At 41.7% G+C, this 15,908-nt stretch overlaps 1 protein-coding gene across 5 annotated transcripts in view; it reads right to left on the minus strand.

Annotated features, from left to right (window-relative positions):
* LOC106573299 (liprin-beta-1) overlaps nucleotides 1-15,908 on the minus strand; it is a 90,643-nt gene that overhangs the window by 68,756 nt on the left and 5,979 nt on the right. For all 5 annotated transcript variants that reach the window (XM_014148234.2, XM_014148233.2, XM_014148232.2 and 2 more), the window contains exon 2: nucleotides 627-711. In XM_014148234.2, coding sequence (XP_014003709.1) covers nucleotides 627-690 — 64 coding nt within the window. In that variant the 5' untranslated portion in view covers nucleotides 691-711. The remainder of the gene's footprint in view (nucleotides 1-626; nucleotides 712-15,908) is intronic.

The following is a 15,908-nucleotide window of genomic DNA, read 5'->3' on the forward strand; positions in this document are numbered from 1 at the left end:
CTACTTCTATGTAAATGAATGAGGCGGAAAACATCTTAATTCAAACTGTTGTTAAAAATTTTAAATTGTTAGAAAATAAGTTGAAATTGAGAAGTTGAAACATAGCCTATAGATAATTAGCAGGCAACGTGCCTTGGCTTGAGGGCAGTGCGGGTTAACTGTCCTGTGGCGTAACGGTCACATTTTGGAACAGTGAGTGCATTGTGACATCACGTGCTTTAAAAAAACTCAAGCTGGGGCGACCGTTAGCGATATTTGGAACTCATGCGTGAAAAGGTAAATTTTTCAGTCTAAAAATGTTCGTCCTCATGTTGAAATATGTGTTGTAGAGCTATTCTGGTTTGGCCAGATAGGACCAACAAGCCATCAGTGAGCATTAAGACGCATATTTTACTGTAAATTAATTACCGTATTAATCAAGCATCTCAGCGAAGGAGTGCTGATCTAGAGAGGATCAGGTACCCCCCTGCCCATATGAGCTTATTATGACCTAGAAGTAAAAAATTACTCACTCTGTGAATACAGTCCCAAGTCTTACTGACTGATAATGTGGAGCCAGTGAATGTGACGCTGCGAGATCACTCCTTGTTCTTCCTCATGTCAATGCAAAAAAAAGAGACCCTTACCTGCTATTATCCCATCCATCTGCTCCAAAGCTGCTGCCAACATGTCACTGGCATCAGACATCATCTTCAACACTTAGTGGGCACCCTGGGAGAGAAAGAGAAAGGGACAATGAACCATTACGTGTTCCATATGCTTCGGGTTAGGTTCGGCTTGACGAACAAGTGTGATCGCATACCCCCTTAAAAAGACCTTCAATGAACATTCTGAGAAAGGAACTATAGTACTGTTTGTCCATCTTAAGATGCTGTAGCCAGTATGCACCTCCTCAAAATAGTCAGAATTCGTCTAAGAAATTAATATTTTGACAAGGAGATCTTAGTCACACAATTTTACATCTGACTACACAGTACCAGTCAAAAGTTTGGACACGCCTACTCATTCAAGGGTTTTTATTTATTTTTACTATTTTCTACATTGTAGAATAATAGTGAAGACATCGAAACTATGAAATAATATGGAATCATGTAGTAAACCAAAAATTGTTAAACAAATCAAAATATATTTTATATTTGAAATGACCTATCCTTTGCCTTGATTACAGCTTCGCACACTGTTGGCATTCAATCAACCAGCTTCATGAGGTGGTTACCTGAAATGCATTTCAATTAACCTGTTGGGGCTAGGGGGCAGTATTTTCACGGCCGGATAAAAAAAACGTACCCGATTTAAACTGGTTACTACTCTTACCCAGAAACAAGAATATGCATATAATTAGTAGATTTGGATAGAAAACACTATAGTTTCTAAAACTGTTTGAATGGTGTCTGTGAGTATAACAGAACTCATATGGCAGGCCAAAACCTGAGAAGATTCCATGCAGGAAGTGCCCAGTCTGACAATTTGTTGTCCTTCTTGGGCATCTCTATCAAAAATACAGCATCTCTGCTGTAACGTGACATTTTGTAAGGCTTCCATTGGCTCTCAGAAGGCGCCAGAAAGTGGAATGAGAGCTCTGCAGTCTCTGGGCGAGTTTTTGTGAGTGGTCAGGCAGGGAACACTGACACTGGAGCGAGCGTGCACAAGACGACATGTTTTTCTTTCTCTCTTTGAACGAATACAACGTCGCCTGGTTGGAATATTATTGCTATTTTACGAGAAAAATCGCATACAAATTTATTTTAAACAGCGTTTGACATGCTTTGAAGTACGGCAATGGAATATTTTGATTTTTTTTGTCACGAAATGCGCCCGCGCATCACCCTTCGGATACTGACCTCAACGTACGAACAAAACAGAGCTATTTCAATATAACTATGGATTATTTTGAACCAAAACAACATTTGTTGTTGAAGTATAAGTCCTGGGAGTGCATTCTGATGAAGAACAGCAAAGGTAATCCAATTTTTCTTATAGTAAATCTGAGTTTGGTGAGGGCCAAACTTGGTGGGTGTCAAATTAGCTAGCCATGATATCTACTCAGAATATTGCAAAATGTGTTTTCGCCGAAAAGCTATTTTAAAATCTGACACCGCGATTGCATAAAGGAGTTCTGTATCTATAATTCTTAAAATAATTGTTATGTATTTTGTGAATGTTTATCGTGAGTAATTAAGTAAATTCACCGGAAGTTTGCGGTGTGTATGCTAGTTGCTAGTTCTGAACATCACATGCTAATGTAAAGCTGGTTTTTGATAAATATAAACTTGATTGAACAAAACATGCATGTATTGTATAACATAATGTCCTAGGAGTGTCATCTGATGAAGATCATCAAAGGTTAGTGCTGCATTTAGCTGTGTTTTTGGTTTTTGTGACATATATGCTTGCTTGAAAAATGGCTGTGTGGTTATTTCTGACTATGTACTCTAACAATCTAATGTTTTGCTTTCGCTGTAAAGCCTTTTTGAAATCGGACAGTGTGGTTAGATTAACGAGAGTCTTGTCTTTCAAATGGTGTAAAATAGTCCTATGTTTGAGAACTTTGAATTATGACATTTTGTGGTTTTAAATTTGGCGCTCTGATGTGTCACTGGCTGTTGAATAGTGCGGGACGATTTCGTCCCACCTACCCTAGAGAGGTTAACAGGTCTGCCATGCAAAAAGTTAATTTGTAGAATTTCTTTCCTTCTTAAATGCGTGTGACAAGTTAGGGGTGGTATACAAAAGATATTCCCATTTGGTAAAAGATCAAGTCCATATTATGGCAAGAACAGCTCAAATAAACAAAGAAATGACAGTCCATCATTACTTTAAGAGATGAAGGTCAGTCAATCAAGGAACATTTCAAGAACTTTGAAAGTTTCTTCAGGTGCAGTCTCAAAAACCATCAAACACTATGATAAAACTGTCTCTCATGAGGACCGCCACAGGAAAGGAAGATCCAAAGTTACCTCTGCTGCAGAGGATAAGTTCATTAGAGTTACCAGCCTCAGAAATTGCAGCTAAAAATAAATGCTTCAGAGTTCACGTAACACGCACATCAAACAAGTGATCAACAATAACAAGAGGAGACTTGCTTGGGCCAAGAAACACGAGCAATGGACATTAGAACGGTGGAAATCTGTCCTTTAGTCTGATGACTCCAAATGTTAGATTTTTGATTCCAACCGGCGTTTCTTTGTGAGACACAGAGTAGGTGAACGGATCTCTTCACGGTGGGAACCACACATGCGGCATGGAGGAGGTGTGATGGTGTGCTTTGCTGGTGACACTGTCAGATTAATTTTTTAATTCAAGGCACACTTAACCAGCATGGCTACCACAGCATTCTGCAGCGATATGCCAACCCATCTGGTTTGCGCTTAGTGGGACTATCATTTGTTTTTCAACAGGACAATGACCCAACACACCTCCAGGCTGTGTAAGGGCTATCTGACCAAGAAGGAGAGTGATGAATGCTGCATCAGATGACCTGGCCTCCACAATCCCCCGACCTCAACCAAATTGAGATGGTTTGGGATGAGTTGGACCGCAGAGTGAAGGAAAAGTGCCAACAAGTCCTCAGCATACATGGGAAATCCTTCAAGACTGTTGGAAAAGCCTTCCAGGTGATGCTGGTTGAGAGAATGCCAAGAGTGTGCAAAGCGGTCATCAAGGCAAAGGACAAAGGGTAACACTTTTTTGGTCACTACATGATTCCATGTGTTATTTCATAGTTTGGATGTCTTCACTATTATTCTAGAATGTAGAAAATAGGAAAATAAAGAAAAACCCTTGAATGAGTAGGTGTGTCCAAACTTGACTCATACTGTATACAAACGTATGTGGACCCCACTTCAAATTAGTTGATTTGGCTTTTTCAGCCACACCCGTTGCTGATAGGTGTATAAAATCAAGCACACAGCTATGCAATCTCTATAGACAAACATTGGCAGTAGAATGGCCTTACTGAAGGGCTTAGTGACTTTCAACGTGGCACCGTCAAAGGATGCCACCTTTCCAACAAGTCAGTTCGTCAATTTTCTTCCCCGGTCAACTTGAAGTGCTGTTATTGTGAAGTGGAAAAGTCTAGGAGCTACAACAGCTCAGCCGCAAAGTGGTAGGCCACACAAGCTCACAGAACGGGACCGCTAATTGCTTAAGCGCATGCCGCGTAAAAATCTTCTGTCCTCGGTTGCACCACTCACTACAGAGTTCCAAACTGCCTCTAGAAGCAATGTCAGCACAAGAAGTGTTCGTCGGGAGCTTCGTGAAATGGGTTTCCATGGCCGAGCAGCCACACACCAAGATCACCATGCGCAATGCCAAGCGTCGGCTGGAGTGGTGTAAATCTCGCCGCCATTGGATTCTGGAGCAGTGGAAACACCTTCTCTGGAGTGATGAATCATGCTTCACCAGCTGGCAGTCTGACGGACGAATTAGGGTTTGGCGGATGCCAGGAAAACGCTACCTGCCCCAATGCATAGTGCCACTTGTAAAGTTTAGTCGAGAAGGAATAATGGTCTGAGGCTGTTTTTCATGGTTTGGGCCCCTTAGTTCCAGTGAAGGGAACTCTTAAAGCTACAGCATACAATGACATTCTAGACGATTCTGTGCTTCCAACTTAGTGGCAACAGTTTTGGGAAGGCCCTTTCCTGTTTCAGCGTGTCAATGCCCCTGTGCACAGAATGAGGTCCATACAGAAATGGTTTGTTGAGATCGGTGTGGAAGAACTTGACCCCATCTAATACCTTTGGGATGAATTGGTACGCCGACTGCATGCCAGGCCTCATTGCCAAACATCAATGCCCGACCTCAATAATGCTCATGGCTGAATGGACGCAAGTCCCCACAGCAATGTTTCAACATCTAGTGGAAAGCCTTACCAGAAGAGTGGAGGCTGTTATAGCATCAAAGGGGGAACCAACTCCATATTAATGCCTGTGACTTTGGAATGAGATGTGTGACGAGCAGGTGTCCACATACACTACATGACCAACAGTATGTTTGGTGCAGTATTTCTCAAGAAAGAATGTGCATGAAAATGAATCGTCTATTGTTGAATGACAAACAATTAATTGAAGAATCTGTTGACCAATGGCCAACGAAGGGGTGTAGCCGTCGTCTCCGAACTTCGGCTTGCCTCGAGAAAAAACCTTGCCAAAGACCAAAATGTCACAAAATGTCATTATATATGCACAAAATGTTTTGGATGGGAAACATGCGGATGCCTTTAAAATGCATATAAATTAGGGATAGGAGTTTTCCCACTAGGGTTATGTAATACAAGCCACTATTTACTTACGTTGCAGTGAGTGCATAAATGTTTTGTATTTGTGTGATCCCTGTGGGAATGGAACCCATGACCGGGGCATTGCTCTGTCATGCTCTTATCAACTGAGCTGTGGCCTGAAAAAAAACTGCTGGTCATAAGTATAGGCTCGTAGGCCTACTCACACCTACTTACTTTAAAAATGAAATCACTACATCACTAGAGCATTTAAAAGAGAAGTATTTTAAAGCAAAAGATAAAATCATGAAATGAAAACAAACCCGGGGGAGGCTAAGCTAGAGTATAAAAGGGTAGGAAGTGAGTGGAGGAAACCCCCGCATAAAAATGTGACGCTTTCTTATCAACAGTCGGCTCAGTGTTTCACAGGAAAATCTCATTACTGGCTTGCTGACACAAAAGCCATTATATGAGATCGCCAAGAGCCAGAATATGCAAGGACACAGCCAAAACCTAGCCAAGAAATTTTTTTAAATGTTTACCTTTATTTAACCAGGTAGGCTAGTTGAGAACAAGTTCTCATTTTGCAACTGCGACCTGGCCAAGATAAAGCAAAGCAGTTCGACACATACAACACAGAGGTAGACACGGAATAAACAAACATACAATCAATAATACAGTAGAAAAATCTATATACAGCATGTGCAAATGAGGTAGGATAAGAGAAGAAAGGCAATAAATAGGCCATGGTGGCGAAGTAATTACAATATAGCAATTAAACACTGGAATGGTAGGGTGTGCAGAAGATGAATGTGCAAGTAGAGATACTGGGGTGCAAAGGAGCAAGATAAAAAAATAAATACAGTATGGGGATGAGGTAGATTGGATGGGCTATTTACAGATGAGCTATGTACAGGTGCAGTGATCTGTGAGCTGCTCTGACAGCTGGTGCTTAAAGCTAGTGAGGGAGGCAAGAGTCTCCAGCTTCAGAGATTTTTGCAGTTCGTTCCAGTCATTGGCAGCAGAGAACTGGAAGGAAAGGCGGCCAAAGGAGCAATTGGCTTTGGGGGTGACCAGTGAGATATACCTGCTGGAGCGCGTGCTACGGGTGGGTGCTGCTATGGTGACCAGTGAGCTGCGATAAGGCGGGGCTTTACCTAGCAGAGACTTGTAGATGACCTGGAGCCAGTGGGTTTGGCGACGAATATGAAGCAAGGGCCAGCCAACGAGAGCATACAGGTCGCAGTGGTGGGTAGTATATGGGGCTTTGGTGACAAAACGGATGGCAATTTGCTGAGTAGAGTGTTGGAGGCTATTTTGTAAATGACATCGCCAAAGTCGAGGACCGGTAGGATGGTCAGTTTTACGAGGCTATGTTTGGCAGCATGAGTGAAGGATGCTTCGTTGCGAAATAGGAAGCCGATTCTAGATTTAATTTTGGATTGGAGATGTTTAAAGTGAGTCTGGAAGGGGAGTTTACAGTCTAACCAGACACCCAGGTATTTGTAGTTGTCAACGTATTCTAAGTCAGAACCGTCCAGAGTAGTGATGCTGGATGGGTGGGCAGGTGCGGGCAGCGAACGGTTGAAGAGCTTGCATTTAGTTTTACTTGCATTTTAGAGCAGTTGGAGGCCACGGAAGGAGAGTTGTTTGGCATTGAAGCTCATCTGGAGGTTAGTTAACACAGCGTCCGAAGAAGGGCCAGAGGTATACAGAATGGTGTCGTCTGCATAGAGGTGGATCAAAGAATCACCAGCAGCAAGAGCGACATCACTGATGTATACAGAGAAGAGAGTCGGCCCGAGAATTGAACCCTGTGGCACCCCCAGAGACTGCCAGAGGTCCGGAACACAGGCCCTCCGATTTGACATACTGAACTCTATCGGAGAAGTTGTTAGTGAACCAAGCGAGGCAATCATTTGAGAAACCAAGACTGTTGAGTCTGCCAATAAGAATGTTGTGTTTGACAGAGTCGAAAGCCTTAGCCAGGTCGATGAATACAGATGCACAGTAACGTCTCTTATCGATGGCGGTTATGATATCATTTAGAACCTTGAGTGTGGCTGAGGTGTACCCATGACCAGCTCGGAAACCAGATTGCATAGCGGAGAAGGTACGGTGAGATTCGAAATGGTCGGTAATCTGTTTATTAACTTGGCTTTCAAAGACCTTAGAAAGGCAGGGTAGAATAGATATAGGTCTGTAGCAGTTTGGGTCTAGAGTGTCTCCCCCTTTGAAGAGGGGGATGACCGCAGCAGCTTTCTAATCTATGGGAATCTCAGACGATACGAAAGAGGTTGAACAGGCTAGTAATAGGGGTTGCAACAATTTCAGCAGATCATTTTAGAAAGAGAGGGTCCAGATTGTTTAGCCCGGCTGATTTGTAGGGGTCCAGATTTTGCAGCTCTTTCAGACCATCAGCTATCTGGTTTTGGGTGAAGGAGAAGTGGGGGAGGTTTGGGCAAGTTGCTGTGGGGGGGTGCAGGGCTGTTGACCGGGGTAGGGGTAGCCAGGTGGAAAGCATGGCCTGCCGTAGAAAAATACTTTTTGAAATTCTCAATTACTGTGGATTTATTGGTAGTGACATTGTTTCCTAGCCTCAGTGCAGTGGGCAGCTGGGAGGTGGTGCTCTTATTCTCCATGGACATTACAGTGTCCCAATAGAGTAATACAGTGGCGCTGAGCGTATACAAGGGCAGAAAAACAACGTCAAGTAAAATGGACAAAAGAAGGAAATGACAATTGATTAGTGCTGAGCGATTAACCAAAATTGTGGTCATTTTTTAAAAACAACTGACCAACGTCGGTTCAATTATTTGAATTACATTTCCTTCTTTTTTTTCTGTGATCTCAATATGCAGTTTCTCTAGAGATAAATCAGATCAAGCCCAAAATGTGCAATGTGAAGGGGGTTGTAGTTTCCAACCAGCCAAAATTCTACATTGTTTAGCGCAGAAAACATGGTAATTAAGTACAATAACCATAATCCATTGCATGCCTACTTGTCTAGTCTGTATGGGGCAGACACGGAAAGAGAAGAATGCACGATTGACAGGGACAGAAAAATTGATTATTTTGTAAAAATCTAATCGAAACCGAACCGACTTCAAAAAGCACCAATCGCTCAGCACTACAATTGATACATTCATGATTGTGGTGAATTCATGATATGCCTATTGCCTACAAGTATACACATTATATACACAGTGCCTTCAGAAAGTATTCAGACTTTTTCCACATTTTGTTACATCACAGCCTTATCCTAAAATTGATTAATTAAAACATGTCCTTACCTATCTACACACAACACCACATAATTAAACTGAAAAAAGGTTTTTAGAAAAGTTCCCAAATTAAAAACCGATACCTTATTTACATAAGTATTCAGGCCCTTTGCCATGAGACTCGAAATTGAGCTCAGGTGCATCCTGTTTCCACCGATCATTTACATTTTTTACATTTTAGTCATTTTAGTCATCCTTGAGATGTTCTACAACTTGATTGGAGTCCACCTGTGGTAAATTCAATTGATTGGACATGATTTGGAAAGGCACACACCTGTCTATATAAAAAAGGTTCCAAAATTGACAGTGCATGTTAGAGCAAAAACCAAGCAATGAGGTCGAATGAATTGTCCGTAGAGCGCCGAGACAGGATTGTGTCAAGGCACAGATCTGAGGAAGGGTACCAAAACATTTCTGCAGCATTGAAGGTCCCCAAGAACAGTGGCCTCCATCATTCTTAAAAGTAAGAAGTTTGGAACCACCAAGACTGTTCCTAGAGCTGGCCGCCCGGCCAAACTGAGCAATCAGAGAAGGGTCTTGGTCAGGGAGGTGACCAAGAACCTGATGGTCACTCTGACAGATCTCCAAAGTTCCTCTGTGGAGATGGAATAACCTTCCAGAAGGGCAACCATTTCTGCAGCACTCCACCAAACCAGGCCTTTATGGTAGTGACAAGAAGGAAGCCACTCCTCAGTAAAAGGAACATGATAGTCCGCTTGGATTTTGCCAAAAGGAACCTAAAGACTCGGACCATTAAAAACAAGATTCTCTGGTCTGATGAAACCAAGATTGAACTCTTTGGCCTGAATGCCAAGCGTCACGTCTGGAGGAAACCTGGCAACATCCCTACGGTGAATCATGGTGATGGCAGCATCATGCTGTGGGGATATTTTTCAGCTGCAGGGAGACTAGTCAGGATTGAGGCAAAGATGAATGGAGCAAAGTACAGAGAGATCCTTGATGTAAACCTGCTCCAGAGTGCTCAGGACCTCAGACTGGGGCAAAGGTTCACCTTCCAACAGGACAACGACCCTAAGCACACAGCCAAGACAACGCAGAAGTCTCTGAATGTCCTTGAGTGGTCCAGCCAGAGCTCGGACTTGAACCTGATTGAACATTTCTGGAGAGACCTGGAAATAGCTGTGCAGCAACGCTCACCATCCAACCTGACAGAGCTTGAGAGGATCTGCAGAATGGGAGAAACCCCCCAAATACAGGTGTGCCAAGCTTGTAGGGTCATACCAAAGAAGACTCAAGTCTGTAATCACTGCCAAAGGTGCTTCAATAATGTACTGAGTAAAGGGTCTGAATACTTATGTAAATGTCATATTTCAGTTTCATTTTTTTTTTATAAATGAGCAAAAAACATTTAAAAACCTGTTTTTGCTTTGTCATTATGGGTTATTGTCTGTACATTGATGGGGGGAAAAAACTATTTAAACAATTCAAGTATAAGGCTGTAACCTAACAAAATGTGGAAAAAGTCAAGAGGTCTGAATACTTTGAAGGCACTGTAAGTGTACGCTTTACTGGACCAGAATCATGGTGAGGTTTTGAAGATGTGCGTCGGCAATGTTCCTCTGTTGGTAAAAACAAATAGCCTGAAATATTTTGATTCAGTAGCAAACTTTTAAACAACTTTTCAGCAGCAATGTAGCAAATCCAGAGCAGTCTTAACCCAAAGCCTCAGCAGCAACGCAGCAGCTCCCTACTGTACACCTCAATGAGCAGCTCTGTTGATAAGCCTGTCATTTCATAAGCTATCCACCCAGGAATTACGCCCAGCCTGCACAGAGGCAATGGGATGGAAATTCTTCAGTGGATGAAAGGAGAAAACACCCTCAAATAACACATTTTCCACCTATTTTATTATACATTTAGCTGTTAGAGGGTTTGGCCAGGAAGAGAAGACATGTAGTGTTGTGAGAAGTACTCCAGGTTGAATTAGACTGCACATAACAACAATCAGTAATAGGGAGGGGGGTTTTTCCCCACAGGTGCACATGTTTAAGACTCATAATTAATAAAAAAGAAAACAAAAACTCACACACCGTTTTGGCTGGAGCAAGACCTTCACATAAGGAGGATTTAACAAAAATTGTAAATGTGAGGCAGCATCACAAGTAGCCCCTTTTCTTTTCTCCCCACTCTTATAGTGGTTGCTTCTATTCAAACACGGACACAGTTGTTTTAATACAGGCAGGAGGTTCATATTCACATCCAAATGAGAAATATGATTTCCTTGTTGTGCTTGGGGTGAAATGTTGGCCAAAGTTCAGCCCTTCCTGTGTTCCCTGGTTAACCCTGTCAGGTGTGGGTCATTGGATACATTTAGAATAAGAACTAAGACATTTACCCTACTTATTGACACAAAGTGTCCAGCTGCCGCTATGGACACTGGACACTTTGTTTTGGAGACCAGTGAGGAAACATCTTCTGGGCCGTAGATTGGACAAATGCCAAAAAAGCACAGCAGGGCCATTCTTTGAGTCTAGCTTCCCGATCAAAAGGCCGCGCACACACACACACGATATCAGCTCTGACAATCTTCATCAAGGCAAGTAACAATACAGGCCTTTCCTATGTCAAAATTACATTCAAAATGAATCAGTCCATCAGTTCAACTGTCCAGCATGTTAGGACACTGTTTTACGATTTGAGTCGATGTGGTCCTGCCCACTTCAATCATCCCACTGACCCACTCACACAGTGCAGTGCCCACTTCAATCATCCCACTGACCCACTCACACAGCGCAGTGTCCACTTCAATCATCCCACTGACCCACTCACACAGCGCAGTGTTCTCCAGAGCCTGTGAAATTCCACTCCTGAGTCACACACTCCCGAGAGCTTTCCTTTGCCGGCTGTTGCCTTACTAGGGGTGTGTCGACCTGGCCATACTCATATTCGTAATTGTATCCGTAATGACAGTTGATAGTTGGATCGGATGATACTCGTGATCGTAAAACACTGAAGTGTTTTAATATGCCTAAATGCGAGGTTGGCAAAATATTCTCCCTGCATGTTTATAGATTTAAACAAGCTGCAGATTACTAACAGCGCACAGAGGTGTGTGTGTGTCGGTGTCCTCAATTTGCAGTGGGCAGACAAGTTTGCCGTCACCCAGAGGCGTTCCTGATCAAGGATAATAAAAGAAACTCTGATCATAATCGTATCAGGACAATTGCTCATATCCGTTACGATACTCGGTCCGACTACTTGGCACCAGACCTGGGCAGAAAAAAGTTGTAGTTTATTTGAAAAATACAAACTTTTCAAACACTTGTGGTAGTCAAATATAGTTTATATAGAGTTTCAACTAAAAGGCAACTTTTTTTCTTTGATATTCAAATAGAGGTCTCGAAAAAGAAATAATATTTGAAGGTATTTGAATATATGGAAGTTATTTGAAATCGAACAAATATGTATTTGACGGCCGCCAAATATTTGATGGAAAACCAAAAACAAGTCAATTAAATTAGTCTAAATATATGATCATAAGCACATGGTTTGGAGGGCCCTTAGATATAAATCTTAATATAGCCAATAGCCGACAATTAAATACATGAGGGACATTGAATCACCTCAACATTAGAGTAGACCACTTAGGCAGCTTCCAAATTACTAACAAATATATTTTCATGAGTGAGACATCAGGAAATACAGTAACACTTGACATCTAGTTCTTACACGTGTTGTAACTTGGTGATTATTACAATATCAACATTGTTGGTATATAAGATGTCGGAAATTGCTTTATAATAGTATAATAATGGAGTTATTACATAAGTGGTATAAGAAAGTCACTATTACTCATGTACAGTAGTAACAACTCTCAGCTCATTACTATGGTATTAAAATACAATTAGCAAAGTATTGTAACATGCACAAGAACAGATTAATGTTAAGTTTTACTGAGAATGCTTCAAACACCCCCAAACAGGGAAATCTATCCCAATTAAAGGTGTTATTACGTGTTCCACTAAGGCAGTTATTTATCTTATAACTTGTCCTTGTGGTAAAAATTATGTGGGTAAAACAAAGCGTGAATTAAAAGTACGTATCTCAGAGCATCGTAGCACCATTAGGTGCAAAAACTTAACTTACCCAGTTGCGGCCCACTTTTTGGAAGCAAACCATCCGATTTCGTCTCTGCGTTATATTGGTATTGAACATGTCACCCTCCCGAGGAGAGGGGGTGACCTTGATCATTTATTGTTGAAACGAGAGGCTGCCTGGATCTTTAATTTAAAGACCCTTGCACCCTTCTGTCTCAACATAGACTTTGATCTGAAGCCATTCTTGTGATAATTGTGATTTTGCCATTGTAATTGTTTGTTAGATACATTTTAGACTACAAATGCTATGATCGTATGCTATCCATTTGTTTGTCTTTTTGTATGTTCTTTGTATGCCATTTTTTTAAATATTTGAGTTAACCAATGATATTAGGCCATACTTGGCCATGATTACAAACACCTGTGTGTCTCTTGACACTATATAAATGACTCATCTCGCAGTGTTTGATGATACCCTGATGAAGACAGCTTCGCTGTCGAAACGTTGGTGATTAAATTTTTGCATCTGAGCTCTTAGAGTGTGCGGCTTTCCTTTATTTTCTAGTGTTCTACTCCGCTAGCCAGCACCTCGCCTTTAAAGGTGTGCGTTTCTTTTTTCTAGATTACTGAGAATGCTAACAGTAACAAAAAACAATTCTATTAAGTGTCGAAAAGAAACTAAATATCACAAAACTGCCTTCTTGAATCAACTACAGCCGAGGTTGGTGGAATATCATGTTAGTTTGTATTATTAATAAACTATCCCTTCAAAGATGGTACAGTATGTGTTTGAAACAAGAACACTTAACCTCAGACGGATATTCAAAGTTGTTTTTCTAAAGCATCCAACTTATTATTTGCAAATGGCTTTAAATGACTCTGCAGTATTGTCAGGTGTAATAAAATGAATTGCAACTTTCAACCTTTTCAGTGGCATGTTGAAAGAGTCATACAGTAGTTGAGCGTCAACTTATTTATAATTACAGTTGAGTCGGAAGTTTACATACACCTTAGCCAAATACATTTAAACTCAGTTTCACAATTCCTGACATTTAATCCTAGTAGAAATTCCCTGTTGTAGGTCAGTTAGGATCACCACTTTATTTTAAGAATGTGAAATGTCAGAATAATATTAGAGAGAATTATTGTTTAACTTGGGTCAAATGTTCCGGGTAGCCTTCCACAAGCTTCCCACAATAAGTTGGGTGAATTTTGGCCCATTCCTCCTGACAGAGCTGGTGTAACTGAGTCAGGTTTGTAGGCCTCCTTGCTCACACACACATTTTCAGTTCTGCCCACAAATCTTCTATAGGATTGACGTCAGGGCCTTGTGATGGCCACTCCAATACCTTGACTTTGTTGTCAGGCCATTTTGCAACAACTTTGGAAGTACGCTTGGGGTCATTGTCCATTTAGAAGACCCATTTGCGACCAAGCTTTAACTTCCAAGCAGATGTCTTGAGATGTTCCTTCAATATATCCACATCATTTTCTTTCCTCATGATACCATCTATTTTGTGAAGTGCACCAGTCCCTCCTGCAGCAAAGCACCCCCACAACATGATGCTGCCACCCCCGTGCTTCACGGTTGGGATGGTGTTCTTCTGCTTGCAAGCCTCCCCCTTTTTCCTCCAAACATAATCATGGTCATTATGGCCAAACAGTTCTATTTTTGTTTCATCAGACCAGAGAACATTTCTCCAAAAAGTACGATCTTTGTTGCCATGTGCAGTTGCAAAACGTAGTCTGGCTTTTTTATGCCGGTTTTGGAGCAGTGGCTTCTTCCTTGCTGAGCGGCCTTTCAAGTTATGTCGATATAGGACTCGTTTTACTGTGGATATAGATACTTTTGTACCCGTTTCCTCCAGCATCTTCACGAGGTCCTTTGCTGTCATTCTGGGATTAATTTGCACTTTTCGCACCAAAGTACGTTCATCTCTAGGAGACTGAACGCGTCTCCTTCCTGAGTGGTATGGCGGCTGCGTGGTCCCATGGTGTTTACACTTGCGTAGTATTGTTTGTACAGATAAACGTGGTACCTTCAGGCGTTTGGAAATTGCTCCCAAGAATGAATCAGACTTTTGGAGGTCTACAATTTTTTGTTCTGAGGTCTTGGCTGATTTCTTTTGATTTTCCCATGATGTCAAGCAGAGGCACTGAGTTTGAAGGTAGGCCTTGAAATACATCCACAGGTACACCTCCAATTGACTCAAATGATGTCAATTAGCCTATCAGAAGCTTCTAAAGCCATGACATTTTCCAAGCTGTTTAAAGAGAGTCAACTTAGTGCATGTAAACCTCTGACCCACTGGAATTGTGATACCGTGAATTATAAGTGAAATAATCTGTCTGTAAACAATTGTTGGAAAAATTACTTGTGTCATGCACAAAGTATATGTCCTAACTGACTTGCAATAACCATAGTTTGTTAACAAGAAATTTGTGGAGTGGTTGAAAAACAAGTTAATGACTCCAAGCTAAGTGTATTTAAACTTACAACTTCAACTGTATATACAAAATAAAACGTGTTAATTGATTTAACTTGATTTTGTACACCTGGGACAATGGACATTCAGGAGAATGGAAATGTATTGTGTAGATCCAATATGACTGATAGATTGGAATGGTATAGGGTATTGTGGGTGATCTTACACATGCAGCTGCAGATACAAACCTGCCATTAGTTGAAGGCAACCAATCCAATAGTTTCAGGCTAGTAGTCAAATATACACAGTACCAGTCAAAGGTTTGGACACACCTATTCATTTCAGGGTTTACTTATTTTTTACTATTTTCTACATAGTAGAATAATAACAACAACAACAAGGTCCCACAGCTGACCGTGCATGTCAGAGCAAAAACCAAGCCATGAAATCGAAAGAATTGTCCGTAGACCTCCGAGACTAGATTGTGTCAAGGCACAGATCTAGGGAAGGGTACCAAAAAATGTCTGCAGCACCAAAAAATGTCTGCAGCATCAAAAGTCCCCAAGAACAGTGCCCTCCAGCATTCTTAAATTGAAGTAGTTTGGAACCACCTAGACTCTTCCTAGAGCTGGCCTCCTGGCCAAACTGAGCATTCGGGGGAGAACAGCCTTGGTCAGGGAGGTGACCAAAAACCCGATGTTCACTCTGACAGATCTCCAGAGTTCCTCTGTGGAGATGAGAGAACCTTCCAGAAGGACAACCATCTCCGCAGGACTCCACCAATCAGGCCTTAATGGTTGAGTGGCCAGACTGAAGCCACTCCTCAGTAAAAGGCACATGACAGCCCGCTTGGAGTTTGCCACAAGGCACCTAAAGGACTCTCAGACCATGAGAAACAAGATTCTCTGGTCTGATGAAACCCAGA

This window comes from Salmo salar, chromosome ssa16 (assembly GCF_905237065.1).
Source record: "Salmo salar chromosome ssa16, Ssal_v3.1, whole genome shotgun sequence".
In the NCBI taxonomy this organism is placed as follows: Eukaryota; Metazoa; Chordata; class Actinopteri; order Salmoniformes; family Salmonidae; genus Salmo; species Salmo salar.